We start from the raw sequence: 15,542 nt of genomic DNA, 5'->3' as shown, positions 1-15,542 counted from the left end.
TCACTCCTGTTTTCTCTGTAATTTGGGTTGCGCTGCCTAAAATGCCATTTGCAAAATGGAGTTTAGGGAGGCTCTCGCTATCTTTTTAAGAAAAGTATGCCCCATAGCATCTGGGGGGGATGTTTGGACCGCCTACATCTCGCCTGTTGAATAGTTGTGCCTTATTTGCCTTATATGTGTTCAAATAACATAATGAAAACTTTGTCAAGGATCAGGGTCTTTTAGTGATCAGTGATCAATTAAATTATTAATTTCCCTGAGCAATCCTCTTGGCTAACAGATATTTGTGGAGTAAGAAGCTGCGCAACAGGAGGTCATGGTATCAACGTCCCTCTCTTACCAGGGAGCAATCTGTGCCCCAGGAAGGTTGATCAATCCCCAGTCTAGAATAGGAAATTCTCATCATTCCCATCCTGTTCTCTCATATTTTGGCCTCTGTCTTTATAATGGAAAAGTCCTAATCCTAACTGTCCTGATGATTGATTGAATATGGAGTTTTATTTGTCCCATTTTCATGACAGGGTCATAAGCTTTAAATTCTCATTCCATCTGCAGTTTGTCAGTTTCCTATCTGGGATTTGCTTTAGTTCAATCTTATCCTGACTGACAGTATATCAGAATGAGGGAACAGGGACAGAATTGTGCCCTAGAAATGTGTTAACCCTAACATTGTATCTTATGTCCAGTTTTGTGCACCCAAGGGTGTTTGGCTGAAAAATTGTGGGGTTTGAAAAATCTTGGTTTTACCAGTGTTTTAGCTGATGTCTATGCATTCTGTGCAATGTATTGAGAGGGTGCATAATCTAGCTGTGGTACAGGAATATCTCAACAAAAGAAAAAAGAACTTTCAATAACATTTTCTCCTGCATTTGTTTTTTGTTTTTGTTTTTTTATCCAAAGGGAAGCCATAAGACGAGGGCTCGACATTCTTCAGTATGAAGTGCCTGGAGGAGACACCTTCATGCATGAAGGATTTAAAAGGGTAAACATCACAGTACCTCCTTTCTTTGATTTATACATATAAACTTTGCTTTGCTTGCTGCCAATGTACTTAAGAGCTAACAATGTTCTACACTTCGTTGCAGGCAAATGAGCAGATTTATCACGAAACCTATGGAGGTATGTATTGTATATCACTCATGTTATATATCTGCATTGAAAAGACAGGGATGATAGTTCTTTGTGACCTGCAGTAAACCCGCTGAAAGAAGTGTTGGAGAAGGAATTGGTGTTACACAATCACTACATTCCATTTTGACTACAGCCCTACTTTAAACGCATGATTCATGGTTTATTAAGACCAGAGGAGACCAGTATGATCACAGATCTGACCCAGTGCAGCATACAGACCAAAGCATTACAACCAGAACTGTCTATCCTGCACCCAGGGGACAGGAATAGCCAGATTTTCTGTGCCTTTCTGTACTGATGCACTCAGCCCTGTCTTCAATGTGTGCCCAAGCCCTCGTTCTTGTTAGTGTAGGTGTGAATGCAATAAGCTGAGATTTTTTGCATCAGTGTGAGTGATTTGGGCTCAGATTCTGACTTTCTAAAATGTTAATTTTCACTAAATTTAGAGAGAGAAGTGTATTTGTGTGTTCCATCTGTGCCAAAAGAAGGCCTAATTAGGTAAGCTGAACACTTCTTGTCTGCTTTGTACCCTGGTGTGCAGTTGTTCTAATTTGTGGGCTGATGGTCTCTTTGGAAGATGGAGAAATGGGTCAGTGCCTTGTTTAATGAAATAGGCTGTGAGTGTAGAATCTTCAGCAGCAACTCTGCATGGCTTGTCAGGTACTTCTGCCAGTGAAATAAAGAGTCCTGAGGAGTCCAACTGAAAACTATTTTACCTCTTCATAATATATAACTAAGATCTAATCAACTATTCTATAAGTTGATTAGGAAGGAAAAAGGAGTACGTGAGATCTGGATTTATAAACTATGGTATCAGGGAAGAAACAAGTGTTCAAAAGAAAGCAAAATAAGATCTCCAGTTTTTCAGACTTTTTCAAACATGCTGGGTGGAAAAAAAAAAAAAAAAGGCATCAAGAAATCCAAGCTATTTTTCCCCCCAAGTTTCAGGTCTTTTTTTTTTAAGATTTATGTCTGTCTGACATGACATTGGAAGGACTGCATGGCATAAGAAACTTGTCAGAACTAATCAGTCTTTAATTTCAGTCAGTATGGGGAAGGACACCTGAAATTCTAACAGATTATTTTGAAACAATAACAGATACTTCCCTAAAAGTAATACGTATATGTATTAGTTACTGTGCTTAAGAACTGTTGAAGCAGAATGGTTAATTGAACCATAGTTTGCATATTAATTTGGTTCAATTTTGTTAACATGTTGCATTTTTCTAGCTACTATTGTATTCTATACTGCATTACACATACAGCTATTCAAAGTCCATGCAACCTTTTCCCTTAAGCTTAGGCGGGACATGAAATGTCTTATTGCAACACATGAATTTCCTCCAATTGACCTGATCTTAAGGTTTTCACATGCTCAGAATTCCTATGAATTTCACTGATGGCTCTTGTTGCTCAAACAGTATAGGACTGAACCCCCCATATAGAAGCACATTTCATGACATGTTCATTGGGGTAGCTCCTTGAAAGTCTGCTGGAGGGGAAGGTAGGATGGCTCCTTTTGCAGACGTATCTCCTACCATAGTCTCTGGGCATGGTTTGTGTAGAGACATGTTTGTCAAGAGAGAAAGCCTCTCCTTCTCTGCAGATCCATTTTGCCACTTCTCCACATGAAGGGTTTAGATGTAATCTTGGTGGGTGATGGATTTTACTCAGAATAAAGAAGTTTGTGCATGGACTGTGTTAGGGCAGTGCTCCTCCTTCCTTCAGTTATGCTATGATATGAAGGTGCATAAGTTTTGACTTCTTGCATGCTATTATGCATCTGACCTTCAGCTGGTGTATCTCCAATAAAGTCCATACAAATCAGGCTGAGAGTCTGGCCTTGTGGTTTTGCATTTATTTGTCAGCAAAAAGGAATGCCTCACTTCAAACTTTCTTTCAATTGCTAAATCTTGTGTCACACATATGCAATCTCTTAACTCTCCTCCATGTAGGAGTTCGGACTGCTAGTGTGATTATTGCTCTGACGGATGGAGAATTGCAAGATGTTCAGTTTTATTATGCAGAACAAGAAGTAAGTCACCTTCACATTTACCTAACCTAGCTTATGTCAAACCTATAGGCATCTACTGCTGGCTTCACTGATTATATGGCTTTGTAATTAATGGCAATTTTTTTTTTAGGCTAACAGAGCCAGAAGCTTTGGAGCTATTGTTTATTGTGTTGGAGTGAAAGATTTCAATGAAACTCAGGTAACTTTGCTTGCTTTCTTTTTGTTATGCTTTTCTTATACTAGTGCACAAGTAACAGCATCAGATGAAGGCATTTAATTACTTGAGGCATAAATCATTTCATGTCAGTATGATGTCTTTTAGCAAGTATGAAAGGGCCCGGTTTTGTTCACTGTAATTTTGTTTTCCTCGTGATTTATGATTGTCTTTCTCTGCAGCTGTCAACAATTGCTGACAGCATCGATCATGTTTTTCCAGTTACGGGAGGCTTTTATGCCCTAAGAGGAACCATTGATTCAGTAAGTTGGGGATTCTGAAACCCAGAAAAGGGCACCCTTTCCCGTATAGCCTTACCTATAAAGCATAGGTAAAAATGATTGCCAAAAATGCCATTATCTAAATCTTTTAGATTCTCAAGAAATCTTGCATTGAGATCCTAGCGGCTGAACCGTCGAGTGTTTGTGCAGGAGGTAAGTTTCCACAAGAACAATGTGATAAGTCAAATGAATGACAATGGTGAAATGTCAGTAACTACCTAACATGGTATTGGAGCTGAAGCCCACGGATGTGTTAGAGCATCCCTTCAGGCTGTGGCTAAAGACCCATGTGTTCCTTCTCACTTGAGGAAAAAAATTGTGCCGACAAACACGTAGCTGTTGCATCCAAATGCCAGTTTAGAGTTGACTGAGGTAGCACTCAGGGAATTGGGGATATTGCTTTTCAAAATATCCAGGGGAAGGAGACAGAAGTGAAGCCAGACTGTCAGAGCTGCTTTAGAGTCTAGAGGTGATGTCTCATAAATTTCTGGAAAGACTGCATTCCTGGGATCTGTTAGGACTCGTGAGCAGTTAGAACAAGATTTTGCAAAGCATTCAGAGAAATTTCAGGTTTACTGAGCTGGATATAATTAACTGCATAGGCCAGGGTACCAGATGTGTTTTCCAAAGTACTACATTTTACTTACTCGCAAGGAAAGAACCCTTCCTGTATATGGTAAATGTAAAGAATCCCCAGAGGAGCTGTTGATAATTTCATCCCTTTCATGTCTAGTATATTTAACTTGGATTTGTTCTAGTTTACGTTAGCAATTCACTTGCTGTGTTTTTGTGTACTTAAGAGGCTAATGTAGCAGAGAAAGGGTGACACCGTAAGTTTGCTGGAAGATACCGTTTACAGCATGGTTATTTGGATCTTGATGTTTACTGTCTTGCGTTCCATTTCCTTATACACTGTAAAAATGAGCACATAAAAATAAAATAGCAATGATGCATGAAAGCTAACCTTGAAAACATAAAAATAGGAAACTCAGGAAAAATCTAATAAATATCACAAAGAAATTGTTGACTCTTCATTTTCACATGTTGATCACAATATGATCTTGCCCAGAATATTTCAATTTAAAATGAAATATCCTTGTCTTTTGAACTATTCCTAAATATATAGTTGTGGGCTAGACATTGTGATAAAATCTTGTCTGTGGAAAAATTTAAAAAGGAAGTATTTTGCTTTTAAAAATCTACTTGTGGAGTTGATAAAAACAATTTCAAAGCTTTGACATTTCAAAGATTTTTTTATTTCATAGTGAGAAATTCTTTTTTTGCTTGCATATTTGTATACCAGGCAATTTATTTTTTTTGTGCAACAGTGTATTGCAAGCTTTCCTGTTCACCAAAATTTGCATTTAGCTACATGAAAATGTGAATGTTCCAATTTCAATAGTATTCTTGTAATGGTTTGGAACCGTTTTAAGAGTATTGGAAAGTTGAATTTGAAAACATTTTTTTCAAATGGAAATTTGAAAATATTTTTCTAAAGCATTTGAGGAAATAATTTTTCAAGAAAAAATTTGCTTTTCAAAAATTGATATGTTTCATCAAAAAGTAAAATTTCTTTATCTCAAAAGGAATCAGTTTGATTCCTGATTCATGAGTTCAAACCACTTCGTTTTTTGCCAAGCTTGCTAAGTAACTAGTTTATCACAAATGTGATTAAAAATACACAAGTACACTTAAAAATAGTTTTCCCTCCTTAAAAAAAAAATTAATAAATCGTTGCATTACTTGCATCTGTAAAAGTTTTTCAGTGTCTTTGTGGCTTTCAAATCAGATCATTATAAATCAGGCAGAACCAGTTTCTGTGTATTGCTGCTGATTCACCAAAATACTGGCACTTGTTTCACTTAAATTCTGATGTTTGTTCTGTCCCTGTTGAGAAAGCTGTCCAGCAAAAGCTGGCAGACAGCGAAGTATGGTGCTGAATCACAAGGGTATGAAGACTTGGGTCTTGCGTGCTTGAAGCTTTGCTTGTTAGCAGCAGGGAGCATGAAAATAGGAGGAAGCCAAAACTGCAGCTCCAAATGGTGCATGTTGTCATTGTGGGTTAAATGGTCTTTAGAACCAAGAATCAGCCCTGTAATAGCTTTTATTATGAGTCTAGTCCTACAAGCCTTATCTCTGAGATTAACTCCTGCAAGAGGCTTTAAAGTGTGAGGTTGCAAATATTTACACTTGTGCTTGGCTTTATTATCCTTGATTATCCCACTTCAGCATAGCCAGAGGTTCATCTTTATAGCTGTGTGTACCACTGTCTCCTGGAGGGAATCTCCTGGGATTGAACAATTTTTTTCATGGTAGCATGAATCCAGATTCTAAATCAAGTTCACTGGACAGTCAGATATAGTTCTACTCGATATGTAATGTGATTGAGGTTTTTTTAATGTACTTTATATGGACTTTAATGCAAAAAATACCAAAGCCTGTGAAGTCATCTCAGAATTTTCATGCATTTTAAATGTAGGTAATTACTAATATAGTTTACTGATAATGTACAGTTTGAATCCTATATAAATATATATGTATACCACTGTATTTAGAACTGGTTGAAAATTAGAATATAAGATTTTCTAGAAAAACAACATTCCTCCCCCTTTTATCGAAGTTAGGAATTTTGTTTTTTAAAAAAATACATAATTGAAATTTGGATTTCAGAATTTTGATTGAAAAATAGTAGTCCTTTTGAAAGAAAGCAATATATTATCACATTTTCCAGCAAAGAGGCTTGCTTGTTTACAGTCTTGAAATGTGGCTCTGTCCATGCTTTTTGTATGATCCCTATCTGATTGAGGAGGTGATAATCAGTTTGGCTTTTTATTCAGTGTTACTACTAATTTTTAGAACCTGATATGAGTTCATGAGGGCTTTGTGTTGTTCACTGGAAGCCAGTTGTGATCAGGGCTTAGAGCAGGCTGACCTACTCCTTGTAACTGTTCTTGTAACTCATAATTACCACTGTGCTGGTGATTACTGGTGATCTCGGCTTCATTTTTGACTTGCCAGAGGTTTAGTAAATTTAGTAAAATGCTGATGAAACACTTTTCATGTGGTGACAATTCCAGTTGGGACTCTGGCTTTCTCTGATGGGTCTATTTGGCAAGTCCATTTACAAATTGATCTCGTCACATTGTGACAGCTATCTGATGTTTAATGCTTTTTGACCCTGCAAATTCATTGTCCTCAATGTGGAGCAGTGTAGTTGGGTCCTTTTTGTTCCCTCTGATTTAAAGTGACCGAGACATGCAGCCTGTAAACAGGCTATCAATGCAGCATCAGAGGTGCCTCATATCCTGTTTGACAGCATCATTGCTTTGATTATGCTTATGGTACGCAGATGTGATTGAAAGGTTTTGTTGGATGTGGCATCCTACTGGCCACATCAACTACCAGGTGTGGATGCAAGCCGTCAGCTTCTCATCAGAGTCACAGAAGCAAAGCCGACAGCGCAGACAGCGCACACCAGCTTCAACCTACCATCTCGCTGCTAGCGCTGCCCGGTTATTTCAGTGCTGACCTTTTTCCCTTCACTGTCTTGTCAAAAGCTACAATCTACAATCTGACAGTAACTAGGGAAGAAAAGGACGCAGCCAGAGCCAGGGCGCAAAATTAAATGGAATTAGCCATTTCAGCAGACCATCATCCAGAACAGCATCCGAAGGGGCAGGCTTCTTAACGGTAATGACCAAATCCAGTATCACCTGTTTACATTTCCATGCAAGTCTGGTATTGAAACTATATTGTGAGATTGTGTTGGTGAACTGGTTACTACCCAGTCAACTGTTCATGACTGACTCTGCAGAGTGGCAGGGATGGTGAAAAGAAGGGCAGGAGAGGTAAACTGTCTTGACAAGACTAAACTTCTAGACGTAGCTTTTACCTTTGATGTTCTCTGTTGAAAGTCTCTTACTTGCTGCTTCTTTTTAAAGCCGCTGAAATAGCTATCAATTAACCCTTTGTGGTAGCTGCCTTTTAAGACCATTAGTTCAGGAGGGGGTAAAAATAAATCTAAGTGCAGTTTTATTTTTATAATATGAAATTGAGAGGAAAAAATTTATCATCTTAGCTGGGTGTTCAAGTCACTGTGGAGTGGGCTGGCTACAAACAAGTCTGGGGTGATGCATGGTCCCAGGCAGGTAGTTCTGGTGAGTGTGCGCAGAGGCTCAGCTGCCCTTGGGGCTGACCATGACTGGCAGCTCTGCTGGCAAAAAAAAGGGATGCTCATCAAAAATAACTCTTAGCATATCGGCTGGATTGGACGAAGGCATGAATCAGACTTAGAGTAACTCCAGATTCTTACTGGATTAAGCAGCAGCTGAATCTGCCCTACAGTCCATTTCTATTTGTTTAAGGAAGTACCCTCCACCTGCAGTGGGAAGAAGGAGGTATAACCCCTCCCTTAAGAAAGAGGCCAAAATCTGATTCTGGAATTGTGCATTTGACTCTTGATGTGCTTAGTGAGGTCTCAGATTTGATCATCTTTCTTCAGCAAAGTGCCAAATTGCACTTAAATTTCACTTTAATATGCACTCCAGTACATATTTTCTTTTTCCCCTCCCAAAATATCTTTTCTGATTCCCGTGTTCCTTGCAGCCTGTGTCAGTTCAGAGCACTGTTCTAAGGGAAACTTAACCATGAGGAAAACCAGAGTGTGGGTTTCCAGTGTTTGATCATAACTTGTGCGTATCCTTGTCCACTTCACTCAGAGTTGCACTAGACCTCAGTGTAGTGAGAATGTATTTTTTGGCAAGAACAAGCTGTTTGTATGGAAAAGTTAAAGCGCTCCACATCCTCATGCTAGCTTGCCTTGCAGTAACTTGATAGTGAAGAGCAGGCAGACTAAGCTGAATCTGTATTTCAGCCACATTTGGGCCTCATATAGTGTTATCCAATAACAAGTCCTTCCTTCAAAGCATACAAGTAACGTGGCAGTGGATCATATGAAATGTTATCAAAAGCCAGATCTCATACCACTAAAAATTAGGTACTGCTCCCCTCAATCCTATCAACATTGTCTTCCTCTCATTTTTATTATGTTGGTCAGACTATAATTGATAATGCACATGGACTTGTTCATGTATGGGTTCACTTGCTACTAGTGGAGAACTTCTGTGCAGTTCATTCTTATTTTTCTGTGTGTATCTTGAAGATTAATTGGTCTTGTGTTGTGCTGATATTCCCCTGGTATTGAGCTGGTCTCAAACACTGCTCAGTGGCTGGGATAAGTGAGCTCTGTGGAGGATTCAGCTAAATCGGGAGATTTATGTGTGAAAGTGCAACTTCTGTGCTTTTCTTGCTGTATACCATGGATCTTGGCTGTCATCTGGCTTCTTGCATATAGCATCAAAGGGAGTTTCAAAAATACATTTGGCACAGAACAAATTTGTAATGTCTCTCCGCCTGTCTGTATTAAAGATGTTATCTCTGTGGTCAGTGTAGCAACTACAGTGCAGTTTGACTTAAAGGGAGGTTTCCCTTGCCACTCCCTCTCCTGGTGCATCTTGTGCCTAGTTTGGCAATTTGGGCTGGCAATTTGTGTCATGCTCTACCTGTGTAAAGTAGAAGGGAAGGAAGAGCAGCAAACCCTGTACTGTTACCCATATAGCTTACTAAGAAATAATTTTAAAAGCTTGCTGTGGAGAAGCTGAGAAGACCAAACCAGGCTTCTTAATACCTTCTTTCTCAGATTACCTCTCCTCTTTCTAACTGTCCTGGGGACGCTGACTCCAAGAGGTTTTGCAATAGACACAAACTTACCTGATGCTACCACAACTTGTTACTGTCCCTTCCCTTCTGCACATTTCTAGTCCCAGCAGGTGCTGAGCCAGGCAAATCCCCTTACTTATCTCTCTGGCAACAAACAGAGGGTTGTTTTTCAGCTGTGTGAGCAAGCTCAGTGCACTGCAACTTGATCAGTGGTACCAACAGTAGAGGGCATGTGCAGTTGGGATCTCACTTCTGACAACAGCTTTCCTAGATACGAAACTGCTCTATGAGTAAAAAGACCATTGAAACGTTGGCTTAAAAAACTGACAGTGCTTTTTCTGTTTGAATGAACAAATCGAAGTTGCTTATCACAGTATTGACAAAAATCACAGGTTTCCTGTCCCTGTGTCATCGTCATCATGTGTCATGTGTCGCTGCCCCCCCATCAGGACTGAAGAAACATAAGTTGAGAACATCTAAGGGGCAGGTTTAGGAGTGCTTGCTCTGGCCAGCAGACAGTGTGCCTGATGTGTCAGGTCTCTTGTGTCACTGGCGGTTTCTGCTGCTGGGACAGGGGTGTGGGGGAAGAGCACAAAGAAAATCGCAGCACCTAGGTTTTTAGTTATTCCCACATGCAACAGATACTAATGGGGCTGTGCACAGGCTCAGTTCTTATATGGACTGAAAGATTGTTTTTTTTCCAGGACTTGTACCAGACGCAAAGACTCCTCTCTGATTCACAGGGGGGTTATGAGGGGAGTTCTATTTGTCTGCATCTGTCTGAATAGAGCTGCTGCTGAAAGCTAAGTGCCATCTGCTGTGGAGATAGGAGGAAGGACTGGTGCTCATGGTTAGCGAAAGTGTCTGGCCCAAAAGCTGTGGGGGAACCACGAGATGATGTCAGCCATATCAAGCTCACAGTATTACTGGGCCACCTTTAATTAAGGTACTGGGAGTCAATGGGATGCCTGTGGGAGCAACCTTGAGACAAGTGTTACTATTTGAAGCACCAGTGCCACTATAGCACTCTTTTGCTGTTGAATATTGGTGTCAGTGTGATTGTTTAGGGCAGAAAGCAGCGATTGTAATGTTGTAATTCAGATCACTCTGGAAGGAAACGCTGTATTTGAGCTGTTTTTCATCACTCTTCTGCATTTTTATTTACAGAATCATTTCAGGTTGTGGTAAGAGGCAACGGCTTTTATCATGCAAGAAATATCGACCAGGTACTCTGCAGCTTCAAGCTCAACGACAGTCTTACTATCAGTAAGTTTGCAGGCTAATGGATTCCAGTGCCCCCTTTGGCTGTGACACCTCATGAGTGACAGAAGTGACACAGCCCACCTCTCATCCATGTTGGGGGAGTCCTTGCAGTGGAGCGCAGGGGAGCTGAGAAGGGATCTACACCTAACAGAAGATTGAAATGCATCTTTATTCAACTGTGTGACCTGTGGGCATTGTCATGAGGGCTTACATGGGATGTGCTGCCGCACAATGAATTTCAGCATCATTGTAACGGTGCACATGAGTGATCCATACAGCCAGTGAGGACAGGTTGTTAGGTTTTAAGACAGAGAAATAAAATTGCTCCCTATTCCCTTGTTCATCAACAGTAAAAAGAAATAATGCTATCTTGATCCCCTGGTCGTGTCTTCAGACTCATTATTCACCAGTTCAGGAGACCCTCACCATAAAGTAGGCCCTTCCCAGTCCTGCTCCATTCCTCTGACACCAGTTGCTGGTCTCATTGCAGTGAGCCTGTAACATGAAAACTCCTTGTCATCACTGTGCTGAACAGGGTCTTTTGTTAGCTCCATCAGTAGCCAGGCAAAGAACTGAATGGCCAAAAATGATTGAGTGTCCAGTTTCTCAGCAGTCCTCTTATTCCTGAGAAGCCATATATCTGGCAGGGTGAAGCACAGCATGGGGAGAGGTGCTTTGCTCCTTTTCTGTATATACTACCCTTCTTGGCCAAGCACAGTAGAGGCTTTCATATCCTGTCGCGGTCAGACTGGTGCCTTCCCTAGCAGTGAATTCACTTATAAGAGGGAGTGTAAAATTATGCATGAATTGCTCCTTCATTTCTCATCCTAGTTGCTTACATGGAGGCTGCATTAAATTAAACTCTGGTGGTCTTGCTGTCATTCCACCTACAGATGCCTTTTGCCAGGAATTTGTTTCTTGTGGTTTACCAGGTAGACAAACTTTTTTTTTTTTTTCTTCCTTGTCCCTAATGCACTGGCACCTTGACTGGACTTCACACAGTGTGTGCTGACTTGGGCCTGGAAGTACACAGGAGGAAAACTACCCTAGTTCTACATCTCATCTGTGCTGTGTTCTTCTTGGGTTAGGTCTGCAACAGATGTTGTGATGCAACACTCATCTATGCTGGCTGGCTTTTTTCCCTTCAGGCTTGCCCTGAAACATATCACTATAATTTCTATGGTCTCATCTCTGCCAAAACAGGGAAATGAGCTTTGTCTTCAGGTGTGCTTGGGGTGAATGAAGCATGAACGAACAACTCTTCTATCTGTTGTTACTTGAGTTGTTTTTTTTTTCCCTAGGTAGAAAGACTAATCAAGCCTCTAAGGTTTAAATAAACTGACATCTTTTAACAGCCCCTAATTCACTTGGTCTAGACTTCTGTGAACCAGACTTTCTCTGGAGTAGCATCTTAGCTGCCTTGGGCCATTTGGAGCTAAGGTGAGGTCAACTGCAGTGGCTCATGTGCTCTTGTGCCTCAGTTATGCACTTTTAGTGGAATGACATTGCAGGATTACCTGCATGGGTCTTGGCTGTCTGGATGTGACTTTTGAAAGCAACAGGATCAGCACTGCTGACTCTTGGAGCAGCGGAGTGCAGCGAGGCAGAAAAATACCCGTGGCCTTACATTTGACTCTGCCTGCACTAGACCCCTATAAACATGGGTTGTTTCTGGATGATACTGCCACTGAGGGAAGGTTGGGGACAGAAAAATGAGCAGCTGCTGCAGAACAAGTCCTTACAGTAACATCAGTCATGGAACCTCTCTGTCTGTCTCCCATATATGACCAACCAGGTTTGTTTTTTTTCCTCTGGTGTCTATCCACTTCATCTCACTTCTGTCCACTTCATCTCTATTCTTCTTTTTCCCTGGGCTCAAACAGTGCAGCCTTGGCTTCTCCTGTGTGTGCATGTGTGTTTGGAAGTGGCTAGGCAAAAACTGCACCCTGTACTTTTGACCCCTTGAGTAACTTGTGGGATCAGATGGCTTATCACTGCTGTCGGGAGCAGAGATATACTTCCATTTCTTACCTGTGGTATCTCTAGCCTGATAACGTTATATTGGCATCAACAAGAAGCATCATCCTAGTACTCGGCTTTGTAATCAGTATCATTGGGGAATATTGGTACTTGCCTATACACTGAATTCATCTGTGGATCTTATTGGTGTCAGTGCTTCTCCAGGGGGTGGCCTGCTTGGGACAATTTTTTTTTTTTTTTCATCCCTGACAGTTATATTCATTTCTTTTCAGATGAAAAACCGACCCTTGTTCACGATACTTACTTACTTTGTCCTGCCCCGGTGATAGAAGACGCTGGACAGTAAGTATTGCTTTCTGGCACATGTCAAGAGAGGGGACTACTGGATGAGGATGTCATTAATGAGCCAAGGGCTCAGAATTTTGCTGAAGTGCCAAGCTAATGAATTTGTGTGTGTGTATGTGGCAGGATTACCTCCATCCCCTTTGTGCCAAATGCTTTCTAGTATGAGCCAGCATAGCTGTATTCAGTGTTGGATCTTCAGCACAGCTTAACCAAAGGCCTTGTTGGACCATGATCCCATATCACGGAATCATAAAATGGTGATTTATTCTCTGGTCCTATATCCTGTTTTTTCAAACCAAAAGGTAATTGAATTCTAGGCAAACTTTTCATTTTGATTGAAAAGAGATAGTTGATTTGAATTCCTTTGCTGCTGTTGTAGATGTTGCTTCCTGTGTTTTGCCCTGCTCTGGCTAGTGTTAGGTATTTTTCAGCTGTTGTGAACCTGCAGACTTCTGGGAGACATGCCACAAGGCCCTACCTCCCCATGGGTGATTCTGTGGTGCTTAAATACTGTACTGGGGGTGAGGGAGAATGCCTCCCTCCTCTTTCCTAATTGTGGGTGAGGAAAAGTTGTTTGGTATGGGCTTTGTGGGGTTTTTTTGTTTGGTTGGGGTTTGTTTGTTGGGTTTTTTTCTTTTCCTTCAGACCCTTTCTCTGATATTGGAGAATGGCTAAGGCCAGATTCTTCTTCAGTTTCAGTGTTATTTCAGTGTTTTAACCCCTCAACCTCAGTGCAGGTATTCTGGATTTATTTGGATGTAAAAGCAACACATTGTGGCTTTTTAAGCTGCAGAAGGGGTTTAAAAAGAAAAAAAAAAAAAAAGCCTTCAAGTTTCTTGTGCTATCTAGGGTAGTATTGCAAACATCTGAGACTTTATGTTATGACTCACTGTCCTAGTGCCCTTAGCCCCGAGTGGAATGTAGGTTTTTACATAAAGAGCATGTGCCCCAACTCAGTTAAGCCAACATAAAAAGGGTAGCTCCTGGGCAATCAGAGACACAAATGCAGGTAAGCACCTGAAGTAGTGAAAATGTCTTGACTCAGCAGGACATTTTATCCATGTGTGTTCATAAGCCAATGGCTAAAACAGAGCCAGAATAAAGGGGACAATGGGTATAAAGATGACACTAAAAATAAGTGTATCTGTTTTATGCTTTAGGGTGGTTTTCCTACAAGTCAGCATGAACAATGGGCTAACCTTCATCTCCAGTTCTGTCAGTATCACCAGCACACAGTGTGTAAGTAATTGCAATGGGGCTTGACAGAGAAACCATGACATCTTGGAAAGAGGTGGTGGCTCTTCAGGCAAAGTCTCTTTGAGTGAGCGTGAGTTCTCTAGAGCTTCTGCATCACAGTTACTGGCTGGATCCCAGCAGTTCTTTGAAAAATAACCAGGGCTAGTTAAGTTTAAATCATTATTGATTTAAATCATGATAGATTTAATGAATAAAAAATTACAACAAAAAGAACCCTGCCCATTCCTATCCCAGGAAAGAGAGAACCTCAAAGCTGGGATCTGACTAGAAGGGAATCTGGTAAAACGAGGGAAGGAGCATCAGGAAGCAACACCCCATTAAGCTTTGAGATCTGTTATGGGATCTGCAGTGAAAGGTGCAGCTGCTAGGACTTGGATCTGGAAGGGCTACAGTGTGGAAGGTCCTCTAAATTTACACGGTTATTTTTTCATTGGAGCTTACAGTATTTGTTCTTAGACCTCCACAATTTTCCTTTACTAGTTCAGGATTCACTAAGGTATTTTTACAGTTTTAGTGATAGGAGCTGGTCACTTTTCTCTTGGCGTCACGGGGGATGACCAGAAAGAGATAGCAGCCTCAGATCCTGGGATAAGCTTCTTGATAAGAGGCTGCTGCTCAGCCCAGCCGAGAGAGAATGTGCTTCTGTGGGACAGCGATGGCTGTGATATAAGCATCTCTTGGTCAGAAAGACCACCTATCCCCAGGTGTAGTGTCAGGAGCCAACAGCTAGAAGTAATCCCTTATCAAAATCTGATTTTAGAATCAAACCATCAAAATGAAGAAGCTGACTACTGGATAAGCAGTGGTCTTCCTTGCCTTGGAGTAAAAATAGGCAATGCCCGTGGCTGGTGCAAGCAAGTATGGTAGCTACAGATTTGGTCTTCTGCTTGTGGGCTAAACAAAGTTTGCTGAAGTACCTGATAGCAAACACTTTGATACAAGTTGAGCTTTATTGATACTAGGGTCAAAAGGACTTTTATAGCCTATGCCAAGTGCTGTCATATTGATTTGTAATCATTGTTGGCCCTTTTGACAGCTGCAGAACAGAAGGACAAGAATTAAGATAAAGGCAGTAACTGAATTTGCAAATTTTTGATTTCTGGTCTTTTCAGCAATGAAGCTCATGCCAGATTGCTCGAACAGTCTGGGGTGCAGGGACTCAGAATTTAGCAGAGATGTGTTTGCTGCTTCACCTGGTTATTTTTATTTTTCCAAAACTTTCCACCAAATTTTCTACACTGAAGACTGACATTTTCACACTTATTCCTCTCTTCTACCTCAGGTACAATAAAGCCTTTTGAATCTGCAGTGAAACACAGGCATTAACTGATGCATTTAG

General features: G+C 40.9%; 1 protein-coding gene across 3 annotated transcripts in view; it reads left to right on the top strand.

Moving 5' to 3' along the window:
* The window catches only part of ANTXRL (ANTXR like), a 76,929-nt gene that overhangs the window by 29,097 nt on the left and 32,290 nt on the right, over positions 1–15,542 (top strand). For all 3 annotated transcript variants that reach the window (XM_074907371.1, XM_074907370.1, XM_074907369.1), the window contains exons 4-12: positions 901–982; positions 1,086–1,119; positions 3,087–3,166; positions 3,276–3,344; positions 3,542–3,622; positions 3,733–3,793; positions 10,526–10,624; positions 12,874–12,943; positions 14,107–14,185. In XM_074907371.1, the coding sequence (XP_074763472.1) occupies positions 901–982; positions 1,086–1,119; positions 3,087–3,166; positions 3,276–3,344; positions 3,542–3,622; positions 3,733–3,793; positions 10,526–10,624; positions 12,874–12,943; positions 14,107–14,185 (655 nt within the window). The remainder of the gene's footprint in view (positions 1–900; positions 983–1,085; positions 1,120–3,086; positions 3,167–3,275; positions 3,345–3,541; positions 3,623–3,732; positions 3,794–10,525; positions 10,625–12,873; positions 12,944–14,106; positions 14,186–15,542) is intronic.

This window comes from Athene noctua, chromosome 5 (assembly GCF_965140245.1).
Source record: "Athene noctua chromosome 5, bAthNoc1.hap1.1, whole genome shotgun sequence".
Classification (NCBI taxonomy): Eukaryota; Metazoa; Chordata; class Aves; order Strigiformes; family Strigidae; genus Athene; species Athene noctua.
Note: the sequence above shows the minus strand (reverse complement) of the source record. Positions and strands in the feature narration are given on the sequence as shown.